Here is a 26,886-nt window from a genome sequence, read left to right as displayed (position 1 = left end):
TAGGAGCCGGCTACCGAAATAAGCGCGTTAATCACTGCACAACATCTAGACCCCTAAGATCTTCCAATGCCTACCTGGCCATCGTACCTAATATATGCTGTGCCCGCACTGGAGGCAGATCCCTCTGCTTTCTAGGTGCAAAATTGTGGAATAGACTCTGAGTCTCTGAGACTAACCACAGACCTACTCTCTTTCATGAAGAACTTAAAAACCTGACTTTTTAATAACTGATGGGTCTTTTACGCACGTTTTCCTCCCGCTGTCATGTGCCAGGACACTCTAGTCTGAGTGGCTGCGCGCTTTATTAAATACATTATTTCATTTAATTTCATTAGGTCCCTGACAGTGCAAAGGAACACTCGTCCAAATTCTAAGGGCCTTATTTATGAGCCCTTGTTTCACTTTTATGCCGCCGGTGCGTCACTTTTTGTGACGCACCGGCAGCGAAAAAAAATGTGCCATGTTGCGCCCTATTTACAAAGTGACGCATCTAGGCAGATGCGTAACTTTGTAAACCCCTGCACCACATTATACCTGCGCCAGGTATAATGTATGCAGGGTGGGTGTTCCCCCGCAAAAAGCCTCGTAGAAGTGGCACCTTGTAATCTATGAGAACTCAGTGTGCCACTTCTAGGAGGCCATTGCATCAATATCTTACACCTGCCCCACAGCAGGTGTAAGACTGATGCAGGCCCTTTCACATGGGGCTTGCCCCATGTGAAAGGACACATTGCTGGACTTGCGTCTATTTTCAGACACACCCCAGCAATGCATCACTTTTGCGCCTACAGATGCACCAGAAATACTGACGTATCTGTAACTCCTTGTGACAGTAAATATGACGCATCCGTCATGTCGCAAGGAGGGTGCACTAAGAAGTGACGCATCCTTGTTCTCACACAGCGATGCATCAGTTCTCATAAATAAGGCCCTAAATGTGTTTACATCTAATATTCAGGGATAGGTATGTCTGTTTTCAATATTGTAACACAGCAGCAGCTCACCAATATTACTGCAAATAATCAATGTGACGCCCTCCCATTTCTTATATGTTAGGCCTTGTTTTGATCTAAAAGAAACTTTTTTTCTGTATACTGCATGAAACATAAACGCAACATTTCTCCGCAGAATGGATGTACTAGACTCTCACACATCGGGCACATAAAAATCAATTAAAGGGAAACAGTATTTAAAACAATCAGTTTAAGAAATAATCAAGGTCATTAGGGCAAAAATCTGGAGAACGGAGCTGACTCTGTCAGGGGGCCCCCTGAAAGGCTGGGGCCCTGGGCCAGAGCCCACTTTGCCCATGCATTAAAACGTCTCTGCCACCCCACTACCCTTGTTCCCTAACCTACATGTTGCCGTATTTACAGCAATTTCATTTCCTTCCTTAGAGAGCCAATTTGGACCCTTCTTTCCTCAATTGCCATCTGGTTGGACTCTCAAATACTTCTCTCTCCATCTGGATTGATTCTTAACTACCACAACAGGTAGTTTTCCTCTCCTCTGTCACCGTCCTGTGAAATTACTGTGTCTTTCAATTTTTTTACAAATTTTGGGCCTCATTCTGGTTTTCTAAACTCTATACCGCACTATATTGATTTAAGTAACCTGGTCCTGATGAGGACCTTGAATTGAACAGGTCGAAACGCAGTCGACCACTCAGCGTAACTTCTGGTGTCACTGTGGTCAACCTAAGCAGCCTAAAAAAAAAGACCTGCCTTGTATATAGTCTTCACTGTGTCGTTGACTACCTACTCTGTTTTTCACCCCATTGTGTCACTGAGCCGTTCACAGTCATGAGCACGCTAAGTGCACACTTATGTTTTGGTTACTTTTACATGCACTGTATTGCAGTGCTGATACAACTACTTACAAATAAGAATTTACTTTCTACTTATAAATTTCTTGTGGTCTCCCTTTTTTCCCCTTTCCGAGTGATTAATGCTCTCCTTGTATTTGTCCTCTAAAATGATCACCGGTTGGGACATTATTTTTTATTACATACTCTACCCGGATCTCGACTGAGTCAACGGGTTCACTCCTGTTTTTCGATTCCATGATATTGAGCAACTGCTGGGTTGCAAGAGTATTCTTATATATACTTTCCGCATCCTTGTGATACACTATGTGCAACTAACCCACACACTATGTCCTCTAGGGAGATCCCTAACCATAAGGATGATTATAACCAACGTATTCTCAGAGGCCCTTCACTGCTCTCCTATTCCTCCACTCCACAACCATCTGCTCCCAATACGTCTATGGCATTATTAGCCAAACTTGAGAAGTCAAACAAAAAACAAATTCGCACTGACCTGCATGCCCGTATGCTAACGGAATAACTGAGGTCCAACATAATACCACTAGGACTTCAAATCCGTAACGTCCCAGCAATATTCACACAAGACCCCAAGTTCCGTACCGGTTTCAGTCACCTGGCTACCACTTGTTCGAGACATTGGATGGTGCTTGGAAATGATACAGCTATTGAACACAGCAGTAGGGAACTTGAGGAAATTGCAGAAATTGAAAAACTCATCTTAGCTGACACCACTATGACTGACGCTAAGAATCTCTTAGATAAGATCAATAATACAATTGTTACATTCAACACTTTCGAGCAAAACAAAAAAATAAATAAAATACAAAAAGACAATGAATTACAACAAGGAAACAGCATATCCTTACCTACTTGACACATTCTATAACACCACCTACCAGCCCCCTACGAAAAAAGGACTGGGGGAGGTACCAAAACAATCAGATCATCACTTTTTCTGATTCATCTAACACCTCCATTGAAGACTCAGACCCCGGTGAAGGCCCTGTCGTAGAACACAACCAGAATATACCTCACCCACCCCCACTGCTACCTACTGTTTTTTTAGGAGTAAACCGGGGACGCGGCAGGGGGAGAACGAGACCCAATTATCAGTACCAATACGGGGGCGAACGCCAAATCCGCCACAAATTTTACCAAAGGGGCCCCCATCAGTAAATACACAGCCTAGTGAGACTACCACCATTAGGATGACTCCTACTTGTGCCAACATTCCCAACACTGCATCTATCCCAAGATTCAATTTATCCAAACAGATCCTCTCTTCAGACGAAGTTTCGCTCTTCAGCAAGGGTTTGTCCTTCGTCCTGCCGATCGGAGCATTTTTTTCAAACTCCAGGAGGATTTACTTATGTTGTTCCGCCGCACCCAGATGAAACTATTATTTTTTAGACAAACCTGAAACCAATGAACCATATGAGTGCCGCTTTCATCCAGCCTCTCTAAACAAATGCAAATGTCGTTGGATCGCACGCTGGGACTCTGTCAACAATGGTCTTAACAACACTTGACGAATGGAACACGGCCATTGATGTACACTGACAATGTTCTGTCTGAGCACCCTTCTTCCTTTCCGCTACTATTGTTTAATAAGTGTGTATATCTAGGTCTTTATCGGATTACCTATAACTTGCTCTGTTAACCCTGTACCTTAATGTAATCCCCATTTTTTTATGAATGGTTATCTTGTCCTGCCTACATCAACGTATGATTAAGTCACATTACCATATCTGTCTCCCTTTACCCTGCCCCTTATCTGCATACTCTCCTCCCCTCCTTTTTCCGCCCCGCCTCACCTTTTTATTGCGACATTATAAACTTGCATACTGATCGTTCATCCATTTATTTCCCATCTTTTTAGGAGATCATGCCTTATGATCTCGTGAATTATCATCCAAAAACTGTCACATATGAATGTTTTTACTAATTTTGTCACAATTGCCAGTGTATGATTATTCATCATGTATTACACTCAGTCAGGTGACCTTTTTCTCTCTTCGCTAATTTCTGCCATCTTGCTACTGGAGCTTCACACTCTGCCATCCCCCCAGGGCACCTCACGTGTCTACTTTGCCCTCGTACAAGCTCTGCCGAGTACTACGTGATCCCTTGTTTGTGCTACTTCCCGGCAGTCCTACGCCGGCAGGCATGAATACAGCACTCCAGTCTGATATACGTGGCGCTTCATTTGCCCGTCTTTGCCACATCCCCCTGCCGGATTTCTTCCACAACTTGCCCCTGCCGGATTCTTTCCAGAACTTCACGAGGATCGCCTCTTCAACCCCTGGCCTCGATCTCACAGGTATGCAACAGTCCCCTCCCACCCCCTGCAGCATAGCTACCCGGATGATTTCACCTAAATCTCAGAGCTTTTCTCCCTCCAGTTGAAGTCTGATTCCACACGACCTTTGTACTCAGTCACCACGCCCAGTATGAATTATTCCACACGGACCACTGTGTACCAACGTTGTTCCTTCCCACTCTACCATGCAGGTAATTATTCCTTTGCATCGACTCACCCCTCTACCCTTGTCCCACCTCACACAAGTTGCTGATTTGTCAGCTATTTCCTTTCTTTCCCACCACCCTTATTCCCTACCCTACATGTTGCTGTATTTACAGCAATTTCCTTTACTTCCTTAGAGAGACAATTTGGGCCCTTCTTATCTCAATTGCCAACCGGTTGGACTCTTAAATATTTCACTCTCCATCTGGATTGATTTTTAACTACCACAAGAGGTAGTTTTCCTCTCCTCTGTCACCGTCCTGTAAAATTACCATCTCTTCCAAATTCTTTTTATTTTGGGCCTCATTCTTGTTTCCTTAACTTTATACAGCACTATATCGATTTAAGTAACCTGGTCCTGATGATGATCTGGAATTGAACAGGTCGAAACACAGTCGACCACTCAGCGTAACGTCTGGCGTCACTATGGTCAACCTAAGTAGCCTAAACAAAAAGACCTGCCTTGTATATATTCTTCATTGAATCGTTGATTACCTACTCTGTTGTATAGTCCCTTGCGCCGCTCACGCTGTTTTTCACCCCATTGTGTCACTGCGCTGTTCACTGTCACAAGCACGTAAAGGGCACACTTATATTTTGGTTACTTTTACATACACTGTATTGTAGTGCTGATACAACTACTTACAAATAAGAATTTACTTTCTACTTATACATTTCTTGTGGTCTCCCTTTCTTCTTATCTCTGAGTGATTAATGCTCTCCTTGTATTTGTCCTCTAAAATGATCACCGGTTGAGACATTGTTTTTTGGTTGCAAGTAGCTTACAGCTTTATCAAACAAATCCCAACCATTTTACCCTAGTAACAATTGTGAGGTACCAGCTCAACTAAACATACTCCATGCCCACTTAATGTCATGAAATCATACGTGTTCAGTTTTTAAATGAGCTATGTCATAGACTGTGTTAACTGCTGACCTGTCGTTCAAGAGCTCCTTCTTTAAAAGGACAGTTCGCAAAGATGTGCATTGGCCAGACAGGTGGGATGATATGGGATACCTCCAGTCAGTGAAGCTGGGACTAATGAACATGGATTCCGTTTAATGCCTCACTGTGAAGAGGCAATTATGCCTATTATCACACGGTCAGTGCCTGACGTTAATAACCAATGATGGTCCTCTTCCAGCATGACATGAAGTTGCATGGTAGGAAGAAACTTAATTGAAAAAGAGGCATGAAAGAACATGTTACATACTTTCAGAAACACTCTTTATGACGGATACTCTATCTAACCGCAGATTCACCTTTAGAATATACCCATGCACAAGACTGGATCTGAAAGAGTTAAACAGCATTGCTTCTGCATCCTGGTAGGTGGCACTGTGTGGCTCTGCGCTCACCTTGCTCCACCCCGGAAGTGACAAACTAAGCTGCATTGAAGTGACCCCTGCGCGCTGATGTAAGTTTCTCTCTTGACTCTGTCAGACACAGAATCCGACAAAAAACAACGATACAAGTGTCCAGATTCCTAGGTTGGGACCTTCTTAGATAGGAAAGGAGACAGTTTCAAATAACGGGGAAGATGGATACTTTTAACCACAGATTTCTAACCTGGAAAAACATATACCAAAGCAGAACTTCCCAAGGTGGTAGGTCTGTTGATTTGCTCAGATCAAAAAGTCTTGCAGACCGAATGACATGCCCTTGAACTTTGAGAATGAGGGAAATTACACCCATGTTGCAGCCTGACAGATGTGAAGTACAAGCACCCCATGTGCCAGTGCAGCCATAGCTTCCTTGGTCCTTCTGGCATGGGCCCTCAATCCCTCCAGAGGCTGCTTCTTGGACAGTGTGTCATACTAAAGTATACAAAAAGTGATAGATGGAAAGCTTGAATTAATCTTAGCCACTGGTAATTACATGGGGCCGCGTCCTACTCCACTGTGATTATGCACACCATGCCACCTCAGTTTGGACCCAGCTATATCAAAATCAGTCTTGACTGTGCTACAGTGGGAACAGTCTATCCAGAACTGCCAAGCCAGGCCCTCCCTAAACCAGAAAACCAGAAACCTAGGACCGGTTTCGCTCTAGCTAAGGTTCATCAGCCAAGCATAGCTTGGTTCCAGCACACAGTGTGCATAGGACCCATGTCTGGGCATACCCATCCCGCTTAGGGCGACATATTAAAGTGTGCAAAAAAGTAATGGCTGGAATACTTGAATTAATCTAAGAAACTGGTAATTACTCGAGCCAACTTTTTGTCAGGAGTAGTGATGGGAAAACAAATGCAGTTCATCCTACTAGTGGAAATGTAAATGTCAAGGTACTTATAGAGCGCACTGTCACCAGACGGCCACCTTGCAGTGTCGCCTTTGCGGTTTCCTGGCGCTGATACTCATACCGCTGTGGAACCCCTCCTGGCTTTCCCTGTGAAGTGTCCACTCCTGGGCACCCCCAGGGTGAAGCCAGGCATCCTTAGCGCTGTTGGGGCCGGTGTGGAGGCTAAGCAAGCTATTGCCCAGAGTTGCAGCGTGGGGCCCATGGTTAGAATAGGCACCGAGGCGAGAATAGACAGGTCCGAGGAAATTGAGCCCGAGCCCAGCCGAGGTGGGAATCGAACCCTGGTCCCTGGCCAGAACTCTGCTTCAGGGTCTGCCGCTCTAACCATTGAGCCACACTCCTCCTTGAACCACAAGACTATGGTGTAAGGGGCTGCATTAAAAAACCGGGTTACCTGGCACCGACCTGTAGCATCTAGCAACCTGCCTGTTCGCTGGGGGACAGGAACAGGGTTCAGACCAGGTGCCTATAATGGTGTCAGTCAGGGCTTCATTGAATAAAAGTAATGGTTCTGACGAAGTATGTCCTGGTTGCAAAACCTATGTTTGTTTGTTTTGACTTCCATTGTTGGCAGCTGTAAATCTAGAGCCTCCACTGCACATCTTATTACGACGGATAAGGAGGCAGTCTCTTCTGTTTGTGGTTTAAGGGTAGAACACAACCCACTATCTTGGTAAGTGTCTAGCCCACTAGTACCCTGCAAATGTATATATAAATTATCCGCAACATCATCATAATCCTTTGGAAAATACTACCCTTCATCAGCACTGTTTTTCCCAATGGCTGGTTGATACTGATATGGGTTCAAAAAGTTGCTACAGTGTGTGGTGTGGCTTTGAGACAAAGGCATGATTCTGTATGAATCAGAATGTAATAGTACAGCATCGAGATGCGGCCTTGGTCATGCTGAGATGGATTTGTCTCAGGGTTGGAGAAGTCTAGAGCAATGGATTCATCTTCCAGCTCTGGTACTGGCGTTAATGTAGAAGGGACCTGTGTGGATTTTAGTGCTAGATTTGAAGTCAGCTCCAGCGTCTGAGTGGAACCCTAGGTGGTTTCTGAAGCCAGACAGCTTTGTGGTCAGACTTGTCAGTTGCATTCCGATTGGTGACCACTGCAGATTCTTGTGGTTGAAGGCATGCCAGAAGGGTGCCAAAAATTTGCAACATGGCCTCTTTGAAGGACTCAATATGTTGCAACGTCACTCATGGGGACTGGTAACTCGGGGTGCATCGAAATCAGTTGTCGAATCGGCTCTTCTGCAGGGGATCGAGAGCAAGACCGTCAGGCACCATGACATCCTCGCAACTTCTCAGGTTGAGAGTAGCGAGATTGGGATGAACTCCGCTTGATCTTCTTATGCTTTTGCTTCGATTTTGACTTACCTGAAGACTTGGACCTCACAAACAACCTGCTGCTGGAATTTCCCTGACAAATGGAACGGATACATACCCTCTACTTCAAATGAGCCTTTTGAGGCACAACGTAGTTTTAGAAGGGCATACGTTTTCCTTGCACACTGGAAAAACCATATTGAAGAAAACTTTTGTCAACTGATGAAAAAAAAGTTGGCAGTAAGCTCCGGGTCCACGTACAAAGATGTGGAAAGGAAGAAACTGACATTGGCGTGCAGGGGTGGTGCTTATATGCAGCTGCATTAGTCACTTTTGCAACGCAAAGCCACATAATGCCACATTGCAGCGAACGGGACAAATGCTGTTTAAATCTTCTAGATCCAGTCTGGCTCCTCAGAATATTCTAAAAGTGAGGAATCTACAGTTAGAATAATCAAGCAGAATATACAGGCAGCTCATGGAGATCTGCTTAAGCATTTCTAGGTATTATACACAAACTTTCGACCATTTCTAGACATTCAGTTTTGACATTGATCGCAGCCATGGACGACTGATCCCGCCGCTGCCTGCTCCCACAGGCAAAACACCGTGGGAGTGAACATTAAAACAGGTGAAAGTAAAAGCACGGCGCGTTGTATGGAAATAGTAACCTGACCCACGAAGAATGCAGCTGCAGCCTGCGCGCCGCTGCTCGCTCCCGAGAGTAAAACACCGTGGGAGTGAACATTAGAAAAGAGGTGGGACATGCACCCGCCTTTAGCCATTTGGGTGCTTTCATTTATGAAAGACACACGCAAAAGCCAATACAATGTGTGAGAGGAGTCAGACCCACACGGAGAAAGCCGGAGAAGCCACAAGAAGCCCCGCAGAGCAGCGCATGCGCGCTGGCTCAGGCTCGACCTAAAAGCGGCATATATAACTTCTCAATTTCTAATGAAATAATTGCTGAGAAACTGTGTTACTGGTTGACTGTGGTGTGAGCTCTGGTCAGACAGCAACCACAATCCTAGTCCGGGTAAGGCACAAGTAAAAAGCCAAATTAACCTGTGCTCAATCACCTGGTAGCTTGGCACAGAGCAGTCAGGCTTAACTTGGAGGCAATGTGTAAAGTATTTGTGCAATACAACACTAAACCAGTGAAAACACCACAAAAAAGGATCCCACAACATAAAGCTTCATTTAATAAAAAAAAAAATACAAGGCCAAAACAACAAAATTCCAATCAGTAGAACTGGAGTTATGAATTTTAAAATGAATTAACTGCAATATAGCTCTTAAAAGCACAAAGCGCCAACAGTGGCTATCTGTTTGCGCAAGTCTGGGTCAAAGTGAAAAGTTCAGGCCAATTGAGATGGAGAGCGGGCCAGATACAGTCTCAGTTTGGTCCTGGTGAAGTTTTACCTTTTCATATTTTGTGGCAAGAGTCCTGTTCGCTTTGGAGTGGGTCGCAAGGAGAGCATCGAAGGCGGCATGGTGCGAACAGAAGGCTGAGCATCGCGGGTGGCTGGTTGGAGATTCACGTTGGCACTCCCCCACGGGCTGTCGATGCTGCGGTGAGAAGAGACGGGCTAGGGGGTAGGTCGCAATGATTTTTGGTGAGAGCGGCACGGTTCTGGTGCAAACGGGTCCATTCACGGCTGCCATAGACCAAAAGCTTAATTTCACTTGGGAGTCAAGAACTCACTTAAGATGAGTCCAGGAGCTGTTGGGGAGCCTTTGATGTCCCAGAGGCTCTGATCAGGAGGTCAAAAGACTAGTTTTTTGAGTCACTCAAGGGTCTTGGGTTCAAGATGAAGTTACTGATCCAGTTCTTCTTACCGAGGCAAGAGGACATCAGGTTGGCACAGCAGAGTAGCAGCTCCTTCAGAGTTGTCATCCAGCAGAGTGGCAGTCCTTTATGCAGCACAGCAGTCCTTCTTCCAGGCAGAGTATCCACAGGTCCAGAAGAGAACTGAAGTGGTGGTGTCTTAGGTCCTTCTTTAATACACAGTTATGCCTTTGATGTGGGGAGAAGCTTCTAGAGGCATGCCTTTGAAGTGCAGAGATGCCTTGCCATCCCTGCCATGGTTCCAGACTAACAACATGGGTATGCTTTGCTTTGTGTGGAGGAAACAGAACACGGCCTATTCAAGTGGGGCTGTGCACAGCTCCTTCATCTCATCCTACCAGTGACGACCCATCAGTCACACCTAAGCTCCCATTGTGTGTGGCTATCTAGGAGGAAAATACAAAGGCCAACTACACCCAGCCATGTGAGCAGAGACATGCTGCAGGCACCAAATGGCTAAGACAAGAAAATGCCAACTTTCAAAGAATTGTATTTACAGAATTATAATTTTAAATCAGATTTCACATAAGTTAGGATTTTAAATTTGGATTCCAGAGACACCAAACACGAACCAATTATCTCTTCCCATTTGGAAATGTCACTTATAAAATGCAATATGGCAACTCTAATGTTATCATATGGGAGAGATGGACCTTGCGGCAGTAAAAAACAAATTTAAGATGTTTTCACCACCAGGACACACAAAACCTAGAAAGTACATGCACAACTTACTAAATGTAACACACCCTGCCCTCTGGGCTGTCCAGGGTCTACATTAGGGGTGACTTATACATATTAGAAAGGAAGGTTTGGGCCTGGCAAGAGGTTTATTTTGACAGGTCAAAATGGCAGGTTAAAACTGCACACAGAGGCTCTGCAATGACTGGCCTGGAATATCTCTAAAGGGCTACTTAAGCGGGTGGCACCGCCAGTGCTGCAGGGTGTGGGTGGCGGGACATGACGTATAATATTAGGATTGGGAATGGAAGGAGAATGAGTTTAGTGTGGGAGGATGGCAGGACGCGGGTGCTTTTTCAATTGGGCAGGTAAGGAGAAAGATGACTAAAGGGTAGTGGGGATGGATAAGAGGCCACCAAGTCTTAGATAATTTGCCAAGTAGATACATAACGGAGCAGGGGGACTGAGGCAAGTGAGGCAATGTCGTGTATCCCCCCCCCCCCTGACATTTTACATATATGCACAACTGATCTGTGTAGAGAAAGAAGATTTGGTGTGGCCATACATAACATAAAACTCTAGATTGGGGACATTTTTCATTTCGGGGTTCTCAGTGACATTACCGACAATTTGAGTCTCACTCTTGATGCCACTTAAAAACCCTCGGTGAAAAACAATGCAGTTATTGACAATTACATAGCAATAATTCTGTATTTTACAACTGTGTGAGGCTGCAGTAAGAACCGTCAAAAATGTAATCCTTAGCTACACTCAATTTAAAGGAAACGACAACACAAAAAGCATAAGTATCAATCCCCCATGCATCCTACGACCATTTGATTTAATCTAAGATATTGTGGAAAAATACTAACCTTGGTAGCAATCTGCTGTTGATCACTATAACACATCTATGTTTCGGAATGCTGTGGACTCTAGTGACAAATCTCCGGGTGTGTCTTTGCTGAAACAAGAACTTTACTCAGAGAGGATGTGCTCTCCACAGCAAAGGATATTCTACATTCATGGCCTTACACAGGCACAGACACACTGGTGAAGAGCCCAAAGACTAACACTACATGGTCCAAATAATCTCGTTGTGTGCCTTGTGGATCAAAAGAACTCTCAATTTCTCATCTCCATCTTACCACTGTGCTTTTATCTTAAGGCAAACCTTTGTGGTCAATTAGAGACATGGAAAACTGCATTTAAAATTAATGTTGATAACTGGTTACAAGGGATTGGTAGGCAGCAATAAAGGATGGCTTTTAAAAATAAAAAATAGGGATTTTGTAAATATGACCTTTTTAGAACAATTTTTGAACATACTGTTTTCCCGGGAATGCTTAGTTGCTTTCTTTTTAACATGTTTTACAGAATTTCTAATCACTGTGTAGGACTCTAGAGTACTTATATTTTTGTGGGTCTTACTTCCTTAAAATACTATGTACATTATTATTTTTATATTTTTAACAAAGGAATTGTCTTCTTGTAATCCCTTTGTTGCTATATGAAGTATACTTACACAATATTAAATATTTAAAAAAGAAATGGTAACTTATTATTTACTGGATTCTAAAACACCTTAAGTATGGTCTTCCACCACGTTTGGGAAGGAAGAAGCAAAGAGAAGTCTATTTTTAGATGGAGCCTTGGCAGCGGGCATGCACTGTCTGCTGGACCTGCTCTAATCAATAGAACAACTTTTTCCCCGCTTGCTACTTACCTGGTTTCTGCAGCTGATACGTCACCTCCTGTCACTGTTTTTATTTTTCCTTGCTCTTATCGAAATGTCTACAGCTGCGCTCTGAACTCACTGCACGATTATATGGATGTTGTCCTGACATTGAGTGTAGTTCCTCAAGCAAGTCACAGATAGTTCTGGTGTCCTTTAACAAGACACAGATGTTACAAACTGAGAGAGAGCTCTGTTGTTTGCCTTGAGTAAAGCACATTCAGCAAAGCACAGGCATTACATAACAAGAGATATTTGTACTATTTACAGCAGTGCAAAGCTCCTTTAACACGTCATATGTAGTAAAAACTAAGGGGACTCTGCTGTCTAACACACGGCAGATCTCCTTTAACAAGTGACGTGCTCTGGGAGATAACTCTTTTGGCTAGTGACTTGAAAAGAGCAAGCAAACATCGAAATGATGTGTGAACAAATGAGGTAATGTATACAGCGCATTTGCACCACAGATCAAACATTCTCTTGGAGACCGATTCAATAGGAGCTAGCTCTGCTGTATACTGCTAAGTTAAACCGAATCAACAGGTCACATTTGTTATAATTAGATAGTGCTACCACTTTGTTCAATGACTTGCAGTGCACACAGCAAGATAGATCTGCTACGTCTAAAAGGCAAAAATCATTTAACAAGCCTGGATGTTACCCTGAGAGAGAGCGCTGCTGTCTAAGGTTGAGGCAAAACATTTTATAGTGGGCCACCTGAAGTTCAGGTCTCTCGTGGTACATGCTACGAGCGTGCCGGTGAGGGGCGCCCTGCTGTTCTACCAGTCATCCCACCTGCCAGTGGAGGAAGAACAGCATCTGACACCTATTAATAGCCGCTGCAGCACGTGGTACTCAGCCTCTTAGTAACAGTTCACCGCAGAAGGTGTGGGCAACTGTGCAAGGACATGCTTCGTTCAACAAATCAATGGTTCGGGTGTGGCCAAAAGGTCCAATAATAAAGTGATCCTAAGGAGAGCACTTATGGTTAGAGAGTTGAAGATTAATTATTTTAAAGGAGCAAAAAAATTAATAATGTACATAGGGACATAAGTCAGTTCATGTGAAACATTTATTTCCACAACAATAGAATTCGGGTGCTCACACAATAAGTGAAAGAGGCGTGACGTGCAGAGTGATGGTGAAGTTTAAAGTAACGGAATCGCATTGACAACAATAGTGTAAAACTCCTCAAGCAACTTTATAGAATAGGAAGAGTTTTGTTGTAAAGGGTCAACGGCGTTTCGATCTCAACTGTTCGAGATCATCATCAGGACATATAACGGGTGAGCAAGCTGAATTGATGCAATTATTCGTAGTGCAAGGAAGAGCAATTGAGGGCTTCAGAAAACAGCTGAGGGTAGACGAGTTCACCCAGATTAATTCGCTGAAGGTACGAGCGTGAGAATATCACGTGTGTGTAAACTTGAAAGGCAGGGTCAGCTGTATAAATTGCACTTAATGATTTGCTGCCAATAAGTTTAGTTAAAGTCACTCCCAGTTCATATTAGGAAAGTCTTGGGAGAGGAACTCAGCGCGTCATGCAAGCCGTTGACCCTTTACAACAAAACTCTTCCTATTCTATAAAGTTGCTATAAGTGCTCTCCTTAGGATCACTTTATTGTTGGACCTTTTGGCCACACCCGAACCAATTGTTTTTTTACCGCATATTTCACCCCAGGTTCACGTATTGGGGTACCCTTGTTTTTCATAAAACTCGTTCAACAAATCAGCACAAACAACTCGTTTGTAGAAGCAGGGCGAGCGGTAAAGGGGTTCATACACTTCTATACATGAGTGATGTACTGACAGCCAAACCCACACAGCAAATAGACAGGAAGTCTGAAGTCATGTCCCTAAAGAGGGAAGCATCTACTTGCAGCTCCTGTGCACCCCGAGGGATACGCCTGCTGTCTTGTTTGCACCCATTGTACCACTCATGTACCCAGAGAGACAGTTAGGTAGAATGAGAAACAGGTGCAAACCTTTAATTCGAAAGCATCCTATGAGACAGTTATCTTTCATTTAGGCCCACTATCATCTATGTAACCTGAGAGACAGCCATTCAATCTACGTGCAAGCCTTTAATTCCAATGTATCCTGAGAGCCAACTCATCTCTCATTTACGCCAACAGTATCACATACTTATCCAGGCCGACAGCCCCGCAATCTACGTGCAAGCCTATAACTACAGTGCATCCTGAGAAATGGATACTATCTCTCATTACACTCACTGTATCATCTAACCTGAGAGACAACCAAGTAGCAAGCCTTCAACTCCTGTGGGTCCTTTTCAGTAGCTCTTTGGTCTTGCTTTCACCCATTGTATCGTCTATGCAACTCGTGAGACTGTCTTGCTGCTAAGGTGCAAGCCTTTAACTCGTGCTTTCTGAGGCATAGCTTATCTCCCATTTGCACCCACTGTATCATTAGGTAACCTGAGGGACAGCCATGCTGTCAAAGGTGCAAACCTTTAAAACGTTGCAACCTCTGGATAGCTCTGCTGTCTTGGGTGAAGGCATGCAACCTCTGTGCAAACTCTGCAATAGCTAGGTTATCTGAGGCTACAAGTGCTACTTTTTACAAGTTGTGTAAAGTACACATCTAATGTAGCATGTATAAAGTACACATGCATTTTATGGTAATCTTGGATTGCCAAGAGCTGTAAGTTTTGTTATGTCTTGACTGAGCAATTTACAACACTATTCTGTCCACCACACATTTATGGATTTTGCACACTTGCTGCTTAAACAAGTACTCCTAGGCATAATGTCAGACTTACAAAATAAATTATAACCTGTTTTACGTCTCAAAACTTTCAAAGATTACTACAAACTATGAACAAGAGGTTCAGAATACTAGCAAATACTTTTAAGTTCAGCTGTGGATTGCTGTATTTAACATTACATAGGTTTGAATTGTGCCTGGATGGTCTAAATATCTCAGAGTAATGGACTTTTATTGTGCAGGAAATGAAACTCCTGCATATTTTAATGTCATTGTCTAAAACATCGTTCCTTCCTTGGCCCGAATTTTTTTTTTGCACTCTTCACACAACTATATGTTTACATTGTACACCCTGTTTTGAAAGCAGCAGCTATCATAAGAGGACACAAAGTTTAGATGAATCTAAAACATATTTCATCCATTTTAGGGTCCGCTATAAAGTTGATGATGAAGGCAGTACGAGTTTCTGTCAGTAGGCCACAAAAGCTTGCAAAACACAAGCACATCCAGTCCTTGGCTTCTCTACCGAGTGGTAGTTGCATATGTGGCATAGGATCCGATCATAACATGGCTAAAAGACACTTCCATTGGCAAAACCAATGGTTCTCACTTTGCCAAAACCTACTGGCTAGGACTCCTAACAGACCTACCCCTTAGGTGCTGCTGCTAGTGTGTGGCTTGCCACAGACTTTGTTTATAACCACATCATGTCACAAAATTAAACAGCACACCACATAATTAAACTCCACTACATACCACTCCGCAACATAAAATACAATAACACATAATAACACTCCATAACACACAATCCCACTCCACATAATTCCATTACACACAATACCACATAATTACTATCTATATAATTCCACAGCACACATGCCACATAATTCCACTACACAAACCCACACCACACAATTACACAACTAACTAATCCAATCCATCCACACAATTCCACTACACACCACACACATACACTCCATAACACATAGGTAAAAGACATTGCCATTTATAATGTCAATAGCTCTCACTTAAACAAATGCGAGACCCATTGCATTTCCAATGATTGTCTTATACATCAGCTCTTCTTTAATAAATTTGGCCTAGAGTTGCACATTAATGAGCTCTCCTGGTCCAATTGCATATGCGAGCGCACACATCCTGATCCTATCCAAGTTTCTGTGGTACTTCTTTTCATGTAGGAACTAACACTTAGTGAAGTCTGAAAGTTTTCCCCAAACATAATGAAAAATGATCTGACACAGAATTACCGAGGACATATAAATATTGTGGACATCCTTACCGTTTGTAATTATGGCACTTGTTGCTGCGGGTACTTTAAACTGAAAGAGAGCAAAAACGAAAACTTGAAAAAAATGAACCAATAAAACAGGATCAATAACTCTAAGAGATGGCAAACAGACTTGCATCAAATAAGTGCTACTCACTCTCGTTATTTATTTGCTGCTTGCTCTCCTATAAGAGACTGTCTGTTTGGGGGAATTGGTCGAGTCAAAGGAATGAAACACATTCTTACCCTACATAAGAGTAGACCGGGCTTGCCAGCTTCAGTATCACAATTAATAATATTCTTTGTTTTTCTACACCACTTAAACAGACAACAGTGGAGCGTGGAAGGGGCAGAACTAGGGACCAGGAATACAAATGGAACAGTGGAGAACAATTTTTAGTTAACCCTAAATTCAAACATTTTTAATGTAGACTTGTTAGAATATTTTAAAGAAGTCATACAAGCTTGAAAAGGGAGAGAAAGAAAAGTGATATCCTCAAAACATGGCCAAATAAAGCGGCCTTGACTGAACTGGGTCTCGCATCCTGAGTTAATACCTACAGTATAATGTCTGTAGCTAGCCTGCACAGAACTTCAAATAGTCATTTTGCAAGCCTCTGGGTTGAAACCCAACTCCTGACTTAGTTTCACTGCATGATTAGCAGTGCCTTTGTTTAGGAGTAATGCTAGCATTCTAAATTGCCAAGAAACTTTCCAGTGCACAAAAGAAGTCTTGGAGATTAGCCCCACTAGGTGACAAAGGGTCTACCTAAGTTCAGTACTTCAGTCCCACAGAAAGAAATCTTGCAAACCCACAAAGAACACTTTAAAGATGAAGAGCATTTTGTGAAAAAAATAAAATACATCTGATAATTTGGTAGATATCAGCACGCCCTCTGAAATGTGTTTTCTTTCCAGGTCAATGACTTATCTACATTTTTCCCGTTCCTCTGTCAAACGATCTACAAAGTAGGCCTAGCAATGGTAGTTTATTCATTTCACCTAGTCCCAGAAATGGACTGCCATTTGGGCCAAAGGGTAAAGCGTTCCTGGACGGGAAGAGTTCTGATTTCCGGTCTTAGAAAGAGGGGCTTGTTCCCCAAACAAGCATGATTACTTGATTGCACAAATGTCTGTAAGGCAATTTGCTGCAATTTTTTGACAGTCTTCTAACATAGTCTGACGCAGATTATTCAACTGCGCTTTTAAACATCTCCTTTTGCAGTCCCCACAGCCCATCGTTCATGGAAAGACACAATACTGATAAAGTATGCCCCTTTTGACCTGAATTTAATTCCCAGGGACTTTATCTAAGTAATGGAGGCAATGACATATTACATATCTGCATGTTCCTTGATCTAGAATTTGAGAGTGTCTTTCTTTACATTGGAATGAAATCTCTTTATTCAGTGACTCACAGGGTTACTCCTTGATCTTGGTATTTCAGTAAAATTCCACTTTTTCATCGATTTCAGAACAGTAGCGCTCCTTCAGTGAAGTCCAATCTGAACAAAGCAGAGGGTCTGGCCTTCAATGTGCTAGACAATATTTTCCATCTGCGGGCCATGTTTCATCACATTAGTCACCGTCTTCCTTCAATGCATGGGGGTTAGGGAGGGCTCAAGGTTTCATGGCGGCATGCACGTACATAGTTGCTCTGGTCAGGCTCAAGATGTAGGTCAGCAGCTGCATCGGATGCATCGATGGGAAAGTGTACTCAACAGCAAAGGAACATCTAATTTTGATGGATTTGCAAAGGAAAAACATCTAATGTGCTGATTACGAGAAGCTGCAAAGCAAGGATTCTGATTTTGTATGTACAAACACAAATGTCTAAATGCACATGCATGTTATTTTAAAAGTGAGTTTTGACAACGGCAGATACGTGGGCAAATCAAAATAAATAAATCGCCATGCTAAAATAATCAAACGTGCATTACAACTCACATCACGATTAGAAGACAATTACATAATTTAAGAATGTTCAATGATAAATATTTTAGTCAGATAAGAGGAAATCTATGAAACCAAACATGCCATCACGAAATGATAGTGAAACAAGTGCATCAAAAAGTAAACCTTAAAACAAGCAGCAGAGGGAAATGGAATGTCAGATTTACATAATAATGAGAAGTTAAAATGAAATTCTTGTATGACAGGATTGTTATTTAATCTGTTCGTGTGTCGTGACTCATGGTTGTCTGCCGAGAGAAAGCGTCGGCATTCTCCTGAGGCAGGCAAAGCGGCTGGCAAATTCAAAACTGGCACACAGCCTATCTCCAAATGCTATATAGGCTCTCTCAGCCATCTCTGAAAAAGGGGCGTACATTTAAGATAGCGAACGGGGAAATTTGAACCTTTAAGTCCTCAGTCTAACAAAAGAAACAAATACATAATAAGAAAAAAATGGTTTATTGCTGAAGAAAAAAAACTCGGTACTTAGTTCGAACAAAGAACATCGATAATGTGCCCAATCATATAAAATATGTCTGACAATGTGTTTTATTTTATGATAAATTGAAGCTGTAAGTATTCATGATGAACCTGCGATTTCAGACAGTCACTATTATCGAACATTAAGCCTCAGTTATGTCAGTGCTCAAATCTTTCACCGAATAAAAAAATAAAAAAATACTTCTGACAATAGCTTTTCCAAAAGCATCAGAATTTATAGAATGCTGCGACTCAATAGCATTTCAAACTGTAAACCTTTACCATGCGAAACAGTAACATATTCATATTTCTTTCACTGGTTAGCTATTTTACTTTACAGTTGTCCATTATTACATCAAATCGCCGCCCTCAGTAAAAAAAAAGATACCGCATTTGATCGTGAATGAGGAAAGTCCAAGGCTGCTGTATATATTTTTAGCAGAGGAAAACGTAAAATTCTTAGATTCCTGTAGAATCTGCGATCTACTTACACACACAGTTGCCCTTTTTTAGGTCTTGCCTGGCGTCAGCAAGGCGCATGCACTGCTCTCGCCACGCGAGGGCTTCTGGAAATCAATACGGTTCCAGAAGTTCGCTTTCTGCTCCGCCCGTAATTTCTATTGGTGTACATCATTTTGTGTCACCAATAATGGTAAACGGGGTGTTATGATTGTCCCGGAGGCTTTTTTGTCCCTCCTGGTTACCACCCTGTCCACTATTTTCCCCGCCCACCCGGACTGGATCGTTTACTTGCAGCTTCTCACACTCTCCTTTAAAAGGCCATAAGCACTCTTTTATTTTCATTTTGAGCGCGATCTGCTTTGGCTACTCGTTTCTTTAAGCGCGATCAGGTTTGGCTGGGCTTGTTTCTTTAAGGCGCCGCTTTCAGGGCAGGACACGCTGATTTCAATGGCCGCAGCGCTCCGCTCACCCGACATCACTTATCCAGCGCACCCGGCGCACCAGTATTGACACAGGCAGTCTCTCATTTAATTTTTTAAACAGCGTGGTATGCCGCGCTTTATCTTTAACAATAGACCCCGTCTTCCAAGCGTGTCTCTAAGAGCCAGGAATTCAAGCTCTAAATATGTCTCTCTTTAAGCCTGCACAGTAGCCGCCGCCGCCCTTCATTTTCCCAAGATCCCGAACGAGCCATTGTTATGAGGCTTTCAGAGATGTCACTGGATTGTTGACTTCACCAACTGGCTGGCCCTTTAACACGCTTCCGGGTCACAGCTAAATGGCATCGATATAATGATTTAAATACTAGAAATATGGAAGAGATTAGGGGACCAGGCGCTGACAGGCTATGTCTAATTAAAGCGCGTGCACGTGGAGCGGGCTTTCATTAATTTATTTCCTTGTGTTTTCACTTCCATTTTCTTTGTTCCATGCTCTATTGCCATCTTATTTTTGCTCCCCTCGTAACTGATACATTTGATTCTGTTTTCCTTTCTTTTCCAATCAATCTTTTCTTTTGTTTTCCTTCCCTTCACCCGCACCCCACCCAACTCGGTATTCACCCTCATCGCTCTTTGTTTTGGACCTTGTTTGTTCAGTAGATATTGCCCAATTCACGCTCACGTTATTACTTGTTTTCTTCTGCAACCTTCCAGAAACACGTAGACACTTTTAGTCTGGGCGCCACACGCAGTGAGTAATCCGCATTTATTCATTGAAACAATCATTTCCCTCGCTCAACATGGCACTTGGCTTTACCCTTTCAACTTGCTTTTCCAGTCCCTCCCCCAACCAGTCCATGCCAGTCGTTCGGGACAGGAGGTGGACGGTAGGCGCACATGTAGTGTTCAGCGAGTAATCTGCATTTTTTTAAATGTATTGCCTGTGTTGCTTCTGTTAAACCCCAACCAACATTTCTCTGTGTAAAGCAGAACTAAAAAATGATAAGGTCCCAAAGGCAAGACCTATTGGCTATGCCAATGCTTTTAGTTTTTGGTAACAGGTCTGCTCCGAGAAACCCCTTGGGCACCAGACGTGATAACACTGAACAAACTGCTGACCGGGAAGAGCCGGGCACAGCCGGCAGGCAGGCTGTTCAAGGATTACAGGAGGGGGTGGTGAGGCTACCTTCCCGAATTATGTCCCGGTCACACGCCGCGGGGGATGTTACATCAGTTAATGGGCTGGACACACGGGCCACGGCAGCGCTGCACTAATGTTAGACACCATACATTACAAAGTTACACTCTGCCTCGCAGCACCGTGACGCAGCACGCGCCCTGGTGTCAGCGCCCGCATGAACAGAATCTGGAGGAAAGGGTCTGGTGATAAACAGGCAGGACATGGAGGGATGCAGGAGGAGGGTAAACAAACCCAGGAGCATCAAGCCCACGATTCAGAATCTACTGTCTTTATACATTACTTGTGATTGAACACAGACACAAATACACAGATGCTTAAACAAGTCACTGGCTAGACAGTAAGATTGCCTGGACTACTGCAATAGCCTCTTTGCAGGAGCCAATAAATCAACGATAAAAAAATTGCAAGTGGTCCAAAACGCTGCGGCGCGCCTTGTCCTGAAACTCCGACGCAGAGCCTCAGCATCCGCTGCGCTTAAAGCTCTGCACTGGCTTCCGATTCATAAAAGAATCCTTTTCTAATCACTTATGGAGCTACGCTTAAATCAGGACCTAAGTATCTCTCAGCACGGTTCTCCCCCTAAATCACTACAAGGACTCTTAGGTCCTCAACAGCCAACCTCCTCAAACCTCCCACCTTCAGACGAATAACAAAAGGAGGGAACACTGTTGCCGTTCTGGGGACTAAAGCCTGGAACGCACGTCCAGTCAATCTAAGATTACAGAACACCGAAACTCAATTCAGGAAGGCATTGAAGACATGGATATGATTTATCATTGCCACGAGCTAGTACGTCTAGGACCCCCTCTCACCGCCAATCCATCAGCGCCAGGATACTCCTCGCTGAGTGACAGTTAGCGCTTTATCAATGCCAACTTACATTACATTACATCTCACTACCAATGTCAGAGCCGGTTTCCAGAACGGTCAATCGGTCCTTCATGCCTTCACTCTGTGGTCTGTGGCCTTGAACAACGTATGGATGGTTCAAAGGTCACTCTGCAGCAATTTAAATTCTGCTGCCGTAGATTTGATATCTTCGTGCATCAAGTCCATGGTCAACTTGATGCATGTGAGCTCCTTCGTGAGCACTTCCAAGGTAACTTCAGTCATGTTGGTTGGGGGCTGTTTTGAATTTCTAACCACAAGGTCTGTGAAAAGAAGCCGGCGTGTGGCTTTTACCTTGTACATTTGAGCCAGTGACTAACATAGTGACAGGGTGGCTGGGAAGATGAAAAGGGAAGAGGCGCCCCTATGAGCACGGTTGGTAGGATGCAAATACACATTCCTAAAGGAGATGTTTGCATTGAAGTGACAACAAAGGGTCCAAGAGTTCTAAAGGGTAATTTGGGCAAGGACTGAAGGCCCTGCCTGGCATACTCGCTGGACAGTCACAAAGAAACAGACAGAAGGGGCCAAGGCAGAGCAGCTGTTCCCAATGGGGTGTCAGGATATAGTCCGTGGGGGAGCGTACGAGTCTCACGATCCCAAACTGGTCACATTTAGGGTCATGGCAAATAGGTGTTGCAGTAAGCACCCCCCGCCAATGTTGTGGTCCTGCCTCCAGGTGCCGGGGGTGAGCAGGGGAGAAAGACTCATGGGCGTCTCCCTGTCAGTGCCCGTAAGCGGAAGAGCCCCCGCCTTCGCCTCCCCCAGAGCTAATGGTACACAAGTCAACTGAAGTGGGGCCCTGAGATTGGTGAAGACATTGTGTGTATGTGTCCCCACCGAACATTCAGATCCTAGTTGCCATCGAAGGGCGGATTAAACGTGCGGTAGTGCATGGGGCCCAGGAAGAGCCATACGCAGGGCAGGGTATGCCGCTAAATTGCATGGCCTGTCGGTGCTCAGGCCGCATATAATCTTATAGATCTGAAGGACCTGGGCACCACCAGCAAAGGTCTGGAAGGCATCAGCAGAAGCCCTTTGTGCTCCGACTAAAAGAAAAGGCAGAGGAGAAAACGTCCAAGGTTAAAAAATAACTGACAATGGAAACAGTGTTTGGGGGCTAGCAGAAAGTCACATTTAGACAAGCAAGGGAAGGGGAAGAGAAATCTAGGCAAGATATAAGGGGAAAAAGAGAGCAAGACAGGCAGAGGGAGTGAAGACACAAGAAGGAAACTGTTGGAAGGTGGCAGGCCGCGAGGGCAACAGAGACGCCAAAATAAAAAGAGTGAACAACAGGATAGTTAAACTGAGCATGCAGGAATGCAAAGCTATACAAGTGTGTCTTAGTTGGAAATAAAAATAGAGCTAGAGTGGGGACAAACATAAGAATTGTTCAGAGAAAACAGGAGCGAGAGATTGCAAATATGAAATGTGTTGTACGACTTAAAATGTAAAACAAGCAGGGGAGTTAAGAGAATGAGAAAAAAAACAAGGGATATACAACTGGAGCGCAGGACCAAAATAGGCAAACAGAGGGATTTATTTAAAAAAAATTATATAGCGTGAACATGACCCCTTGGGGCATCAGAGCGCACTAGTGTTTGGCAATCATGAAGGTACAGGGAGTAGTAACAGTAAACCAACTGGTCAAAATACAATCATAACAGTTCAATACAGATATAAACAAGCGAGTCCTAGAGTGCCCGGGGGGATGGGGACCTAGGCCTGAAATGCCTGCATCAGTATCACTTTAACTTCCCTTTTGAAAGAAGCAGTTGAATGATTGTCTGATTTCAGGGGATAGGGAGTTCCTAATTCTTGGTGCAATACCCGAGAAAGCTCGATTGTAGGTTTTCTTTTTATAGAATTTCTGTGGCTTGAGCAGTAAGGTGCTGGAGCCCCTAGAGAATCTGAAGCCACCAGAGAGTTCAAGTTTGGATGATGGAGATTGAAGGATGGAGAAAGAGGGTAAATGGGGCAGGGAAAAATGGGGCAGGGAAAAAAGGGAGAAAGACAGCTAAATTGCAAAAGGAGGAGGAAGGTTATTAAAAGAAAGACGCTATACAGAACAGGAGAGAGCAGGGATGAAAAAGAATCACCAAATGCGAGGAAGAATAAGAGGATGGGGGAAATATGAGGACAAAGGAACAGACAGAAGAATGAGAAGGTGATATTAGAGAGGAAAGGAAAAGTTATAGTAGAGAAGTGAAACTTGGAAGGGAAACAGAGGGTGAGACAGAAGGGAGGATGTAGTGATGGACAATGAATTCTACCGGGAGGAAGCAGCCCTTAGAAAAGCTCAGTGTGGCAGGTTTTTGAAGGAGCTGAGATGGGGTGCCTGCAGGAATCCACACCAGCTCCTGCAGGAGCTTAGATGGACGCCTTCTCGAGCACAACTGAATTGCTGTAGGTTATTAGATGGGGTGATATGAGGGCTGGTGCTCTCATAGGCTCAAAGAGAGGGTAATAGGAGGTACAAGCAAGAGCTCAGCTGTTTATCTACAGGGCCACAGCAGGAGGCCTGCACAAGTTCAGGAGGTTCCAGCAGAATATTTATGAGCTCTATTTTCTGCAAGACCTTGTGAGATTCTGACAGAGACCAGATTGTCTGCCGCGAGGAGCCGAAACACTGCCTGCAGCAGCTCAGTGAAGTGCGTACACAAGCATCATTAGATGCCTGCAGTAGTTCAGATGAATCCCTGATAGAACTCAGCTGGCACCAATAGGAGCTGCACTGGATGCTTGAAATTCACCTGGGCCCAGGTAAGCCATCAACAAGGTGCTTACGCTACTCAATGTGGCCAATGCAGGAGCGAAGGTGGGTGCCTCAAAAAGCTCAGGGAGGTAGTGGGGGAGCTCTATGGCACGCCTGTAACAGGTCAGTGTTGTGTTTGCACAAGATCCATATGTGGCAATTGTAATGCGTCTGCTGAGTGCATAAGGCTGGAAGATGCTCAATGGGATGTCTGCAAGGGATTATTACTACCTGCAAAAGCACAGTAGGATGCATAAACACCTTTAGGATGTTTGATGAGGTGCCTTTTAGAACTCAACTTGATTCTGAAAGTAGATCCATTTCAGACTTGAAGTTCATCTGGTTTCAAGCAGGACGTCAGTGGGAGACATACACTTGTTCCATGTGGTGCCTGCAGAAACACAATTAGGTATCTGCAAGAGCTCCATGTGGGGCCTGCAGAAGATTCACTGGTTGCATTTCTGTTCACCAACAGATGCGAGCAGGAGCTCAGTGGTTAAATAAGGTGGATGAACAAGCACTGGCAAAGCCACAACAGTCTGGCTTGCCCAAGTGGCTTTGTCAATTATTGTAGAGTTGCAACTTGAGATGCCAGATATACAGCTGAGTGATCATTACACAAAAGTACAGGAGGAGCAATGGGTGTTAAAATTAATTGCAGTTAAAATATGAATGAACACACAACTGAAGTAACTTTATAAGCAGGCCCCCAACCAGGTATGAAAGAGAGAGAAAGAAAAGCCTGCATGGTTAAACATAGAGTGATGCAACCATCTCATCCAGAATACAATACCTTTATCAGACTCTCAAAAGTACAAATTCCAATTCCATGAGATTGCTAATTGACTATGTGTCTAAGACACAGCCATAAAAGTGACTCTTTTGCACACCTGGAGCCAACGTAGCCTTTTAAGATGCTGCGACATTGCCTGATACCAAGACAATTTAAAAATGAACCTGGCTGCTGTATTTTGAACAACTTGAAGACGGTCAATTAAATAGTGAGGTAAATTGATAGTCCTACCTGGCTGTAATGAATGCATGAATAATAACTTTGCGGGGATCCAACAGTAGACTATCCAGCAAGTTGCAGGAACTGCTAGGATTTGCGGACAAAAGGAAAAGCTGGAGTCAAATTTGACTCCTAAATCTGTTGCTCAGGTAGTTGTGGCAGGCAGCACCCCTAATTCAGTCGACCACCACTCATTAGACTGGATGTCTGGAGTTGCTCTAAAAATAATAATTTCTTACTTATCAGAGGTGAGTTGGATGCAAAAAAATGAAATGGAATCCCTAGCTATAAAGGTAACTAGTATGGATGTATTTATGCTCTCAATGCAAAAACATTAGAAAATACAACTACAGCAACTAAGCAAAAGTTGATATAAACAGACATGAGTAGAGGAGCAAGAGCAAAATGTAGCGCATTGAAGGTAGATTAAACCTAGTTACCCTGAGCACTACATCACATGCTAAAGTTACTAGCAATGGAGTGGACAGTTCAGATCAGTCAGTTCAGCAGGCAGGGGATGCAGAATGGGAGTGCAAGCAGGAATGACTGCTCTAACTATCCGAGTTGAGACTGGCTATTCGAGAGGATGCTCGCTCAGTTGTGGCTCAAGCACGTAATAGTTATAAATCAGCTCTTGCTAAGGCCAAGAGGGACTGGTTCGACAAGAGTTGGCAAGACTTATTGGTCGCAGCCAGGTGTAATGACAATCGTTCAATCTGACATATCTCAGCACATGGAAGTCTGGATGGTGTTACTACTCCTGATTATTTTATCCAGCCCGAGAAGTGGGTTGACTACATCACCATGCTCTGTGACAAAAGAGAAGTTATTCTTCCTGTGGATGGTATAGATAGCCAAACCCATTGCTAATTAACTGAGTCAGCATGCGATGAAAACAGTGGAGGCCCTTTTAGGTCTCGCCTGACCCAGCGCATGCCCTGGTCTGTCGAGACATTTAGTAGGTGGGTTTTGAAAGTGCTACCCACATTTTTGTGCTGGCTACAAGCTTGAGTGCATGATGGCGTGCACGCGCACAGCTGCTCTCCGCATTCCCCCTCCCTTCTCGCCCAGCCATCTGCCTTTCCTGCGCCAGCCTTCAGCCCCATCTCCGCCCCTACCTCGCTGCTGCGTGCATCGTGATCACAATCACTTTCGCTTTGAGAGTGATTGCGATGACTACCCGTACATACATTCTGACCTAACTGCACAACACCTACGTGCCCGTCGGACCGGCCTCCTATGCTCCTTTCGCCCTCAGTCCTAAGCCAGCACGGTGCTCTGCTGTCGCCCGCCCTTCAAACCTACAGCTCGCTTCTTACACTCCTTACCTGTCTATGTTAGAAACGGACCTCCTGCGCCACTTTCAACCTTCAGCAGCAGCTCGCCTCTTACACTCTTTACCTGTCTATGTTACAAACGGACCTCCTGCACCG

At 44.0% G+C, this 26,886-nt stretch overlaps 1 protein-coding gene across 1 annotated transcript in view; it reads right to left on the bottom strand.

Moving 5' to 3' along the window:
* Nucleotides 1-26,886, bottom strand: part of UFM1 (ubiquitin fold modifier 1) — a 106,261-nt gene that overhangs the window by 17,965 nt on the left and 61,410 nt on the right. Inside the window, exon 4 of the mRNA XM_085621759.1 lies at nucleotides 16,275-16,314. Coding sequence (XP_085477885.1) covers nucleotides 16,275-16,314 — 40 coding nt within the window. The remainder of the gene's footprint in view (nucleotides 1-16,274; nucleotides 16,315-26,886) is intronic.

This window comes from Triturus cristatus, chromosome 8 (genome assembly GCF_964204655.1).
Source record: "Triturus cristatus chromosome 8, aTriCri1.1, whole genome shotgun sequence".
Lineage (NCBI taxonomy): Eukaryota > Metazoa > Chordata > Amphibia > Caudata > Salamandridae > Triturus > Triturus cristatus.
This window is presented reverse-complemented; position numbering and strand designations above follow the sequence as displayed.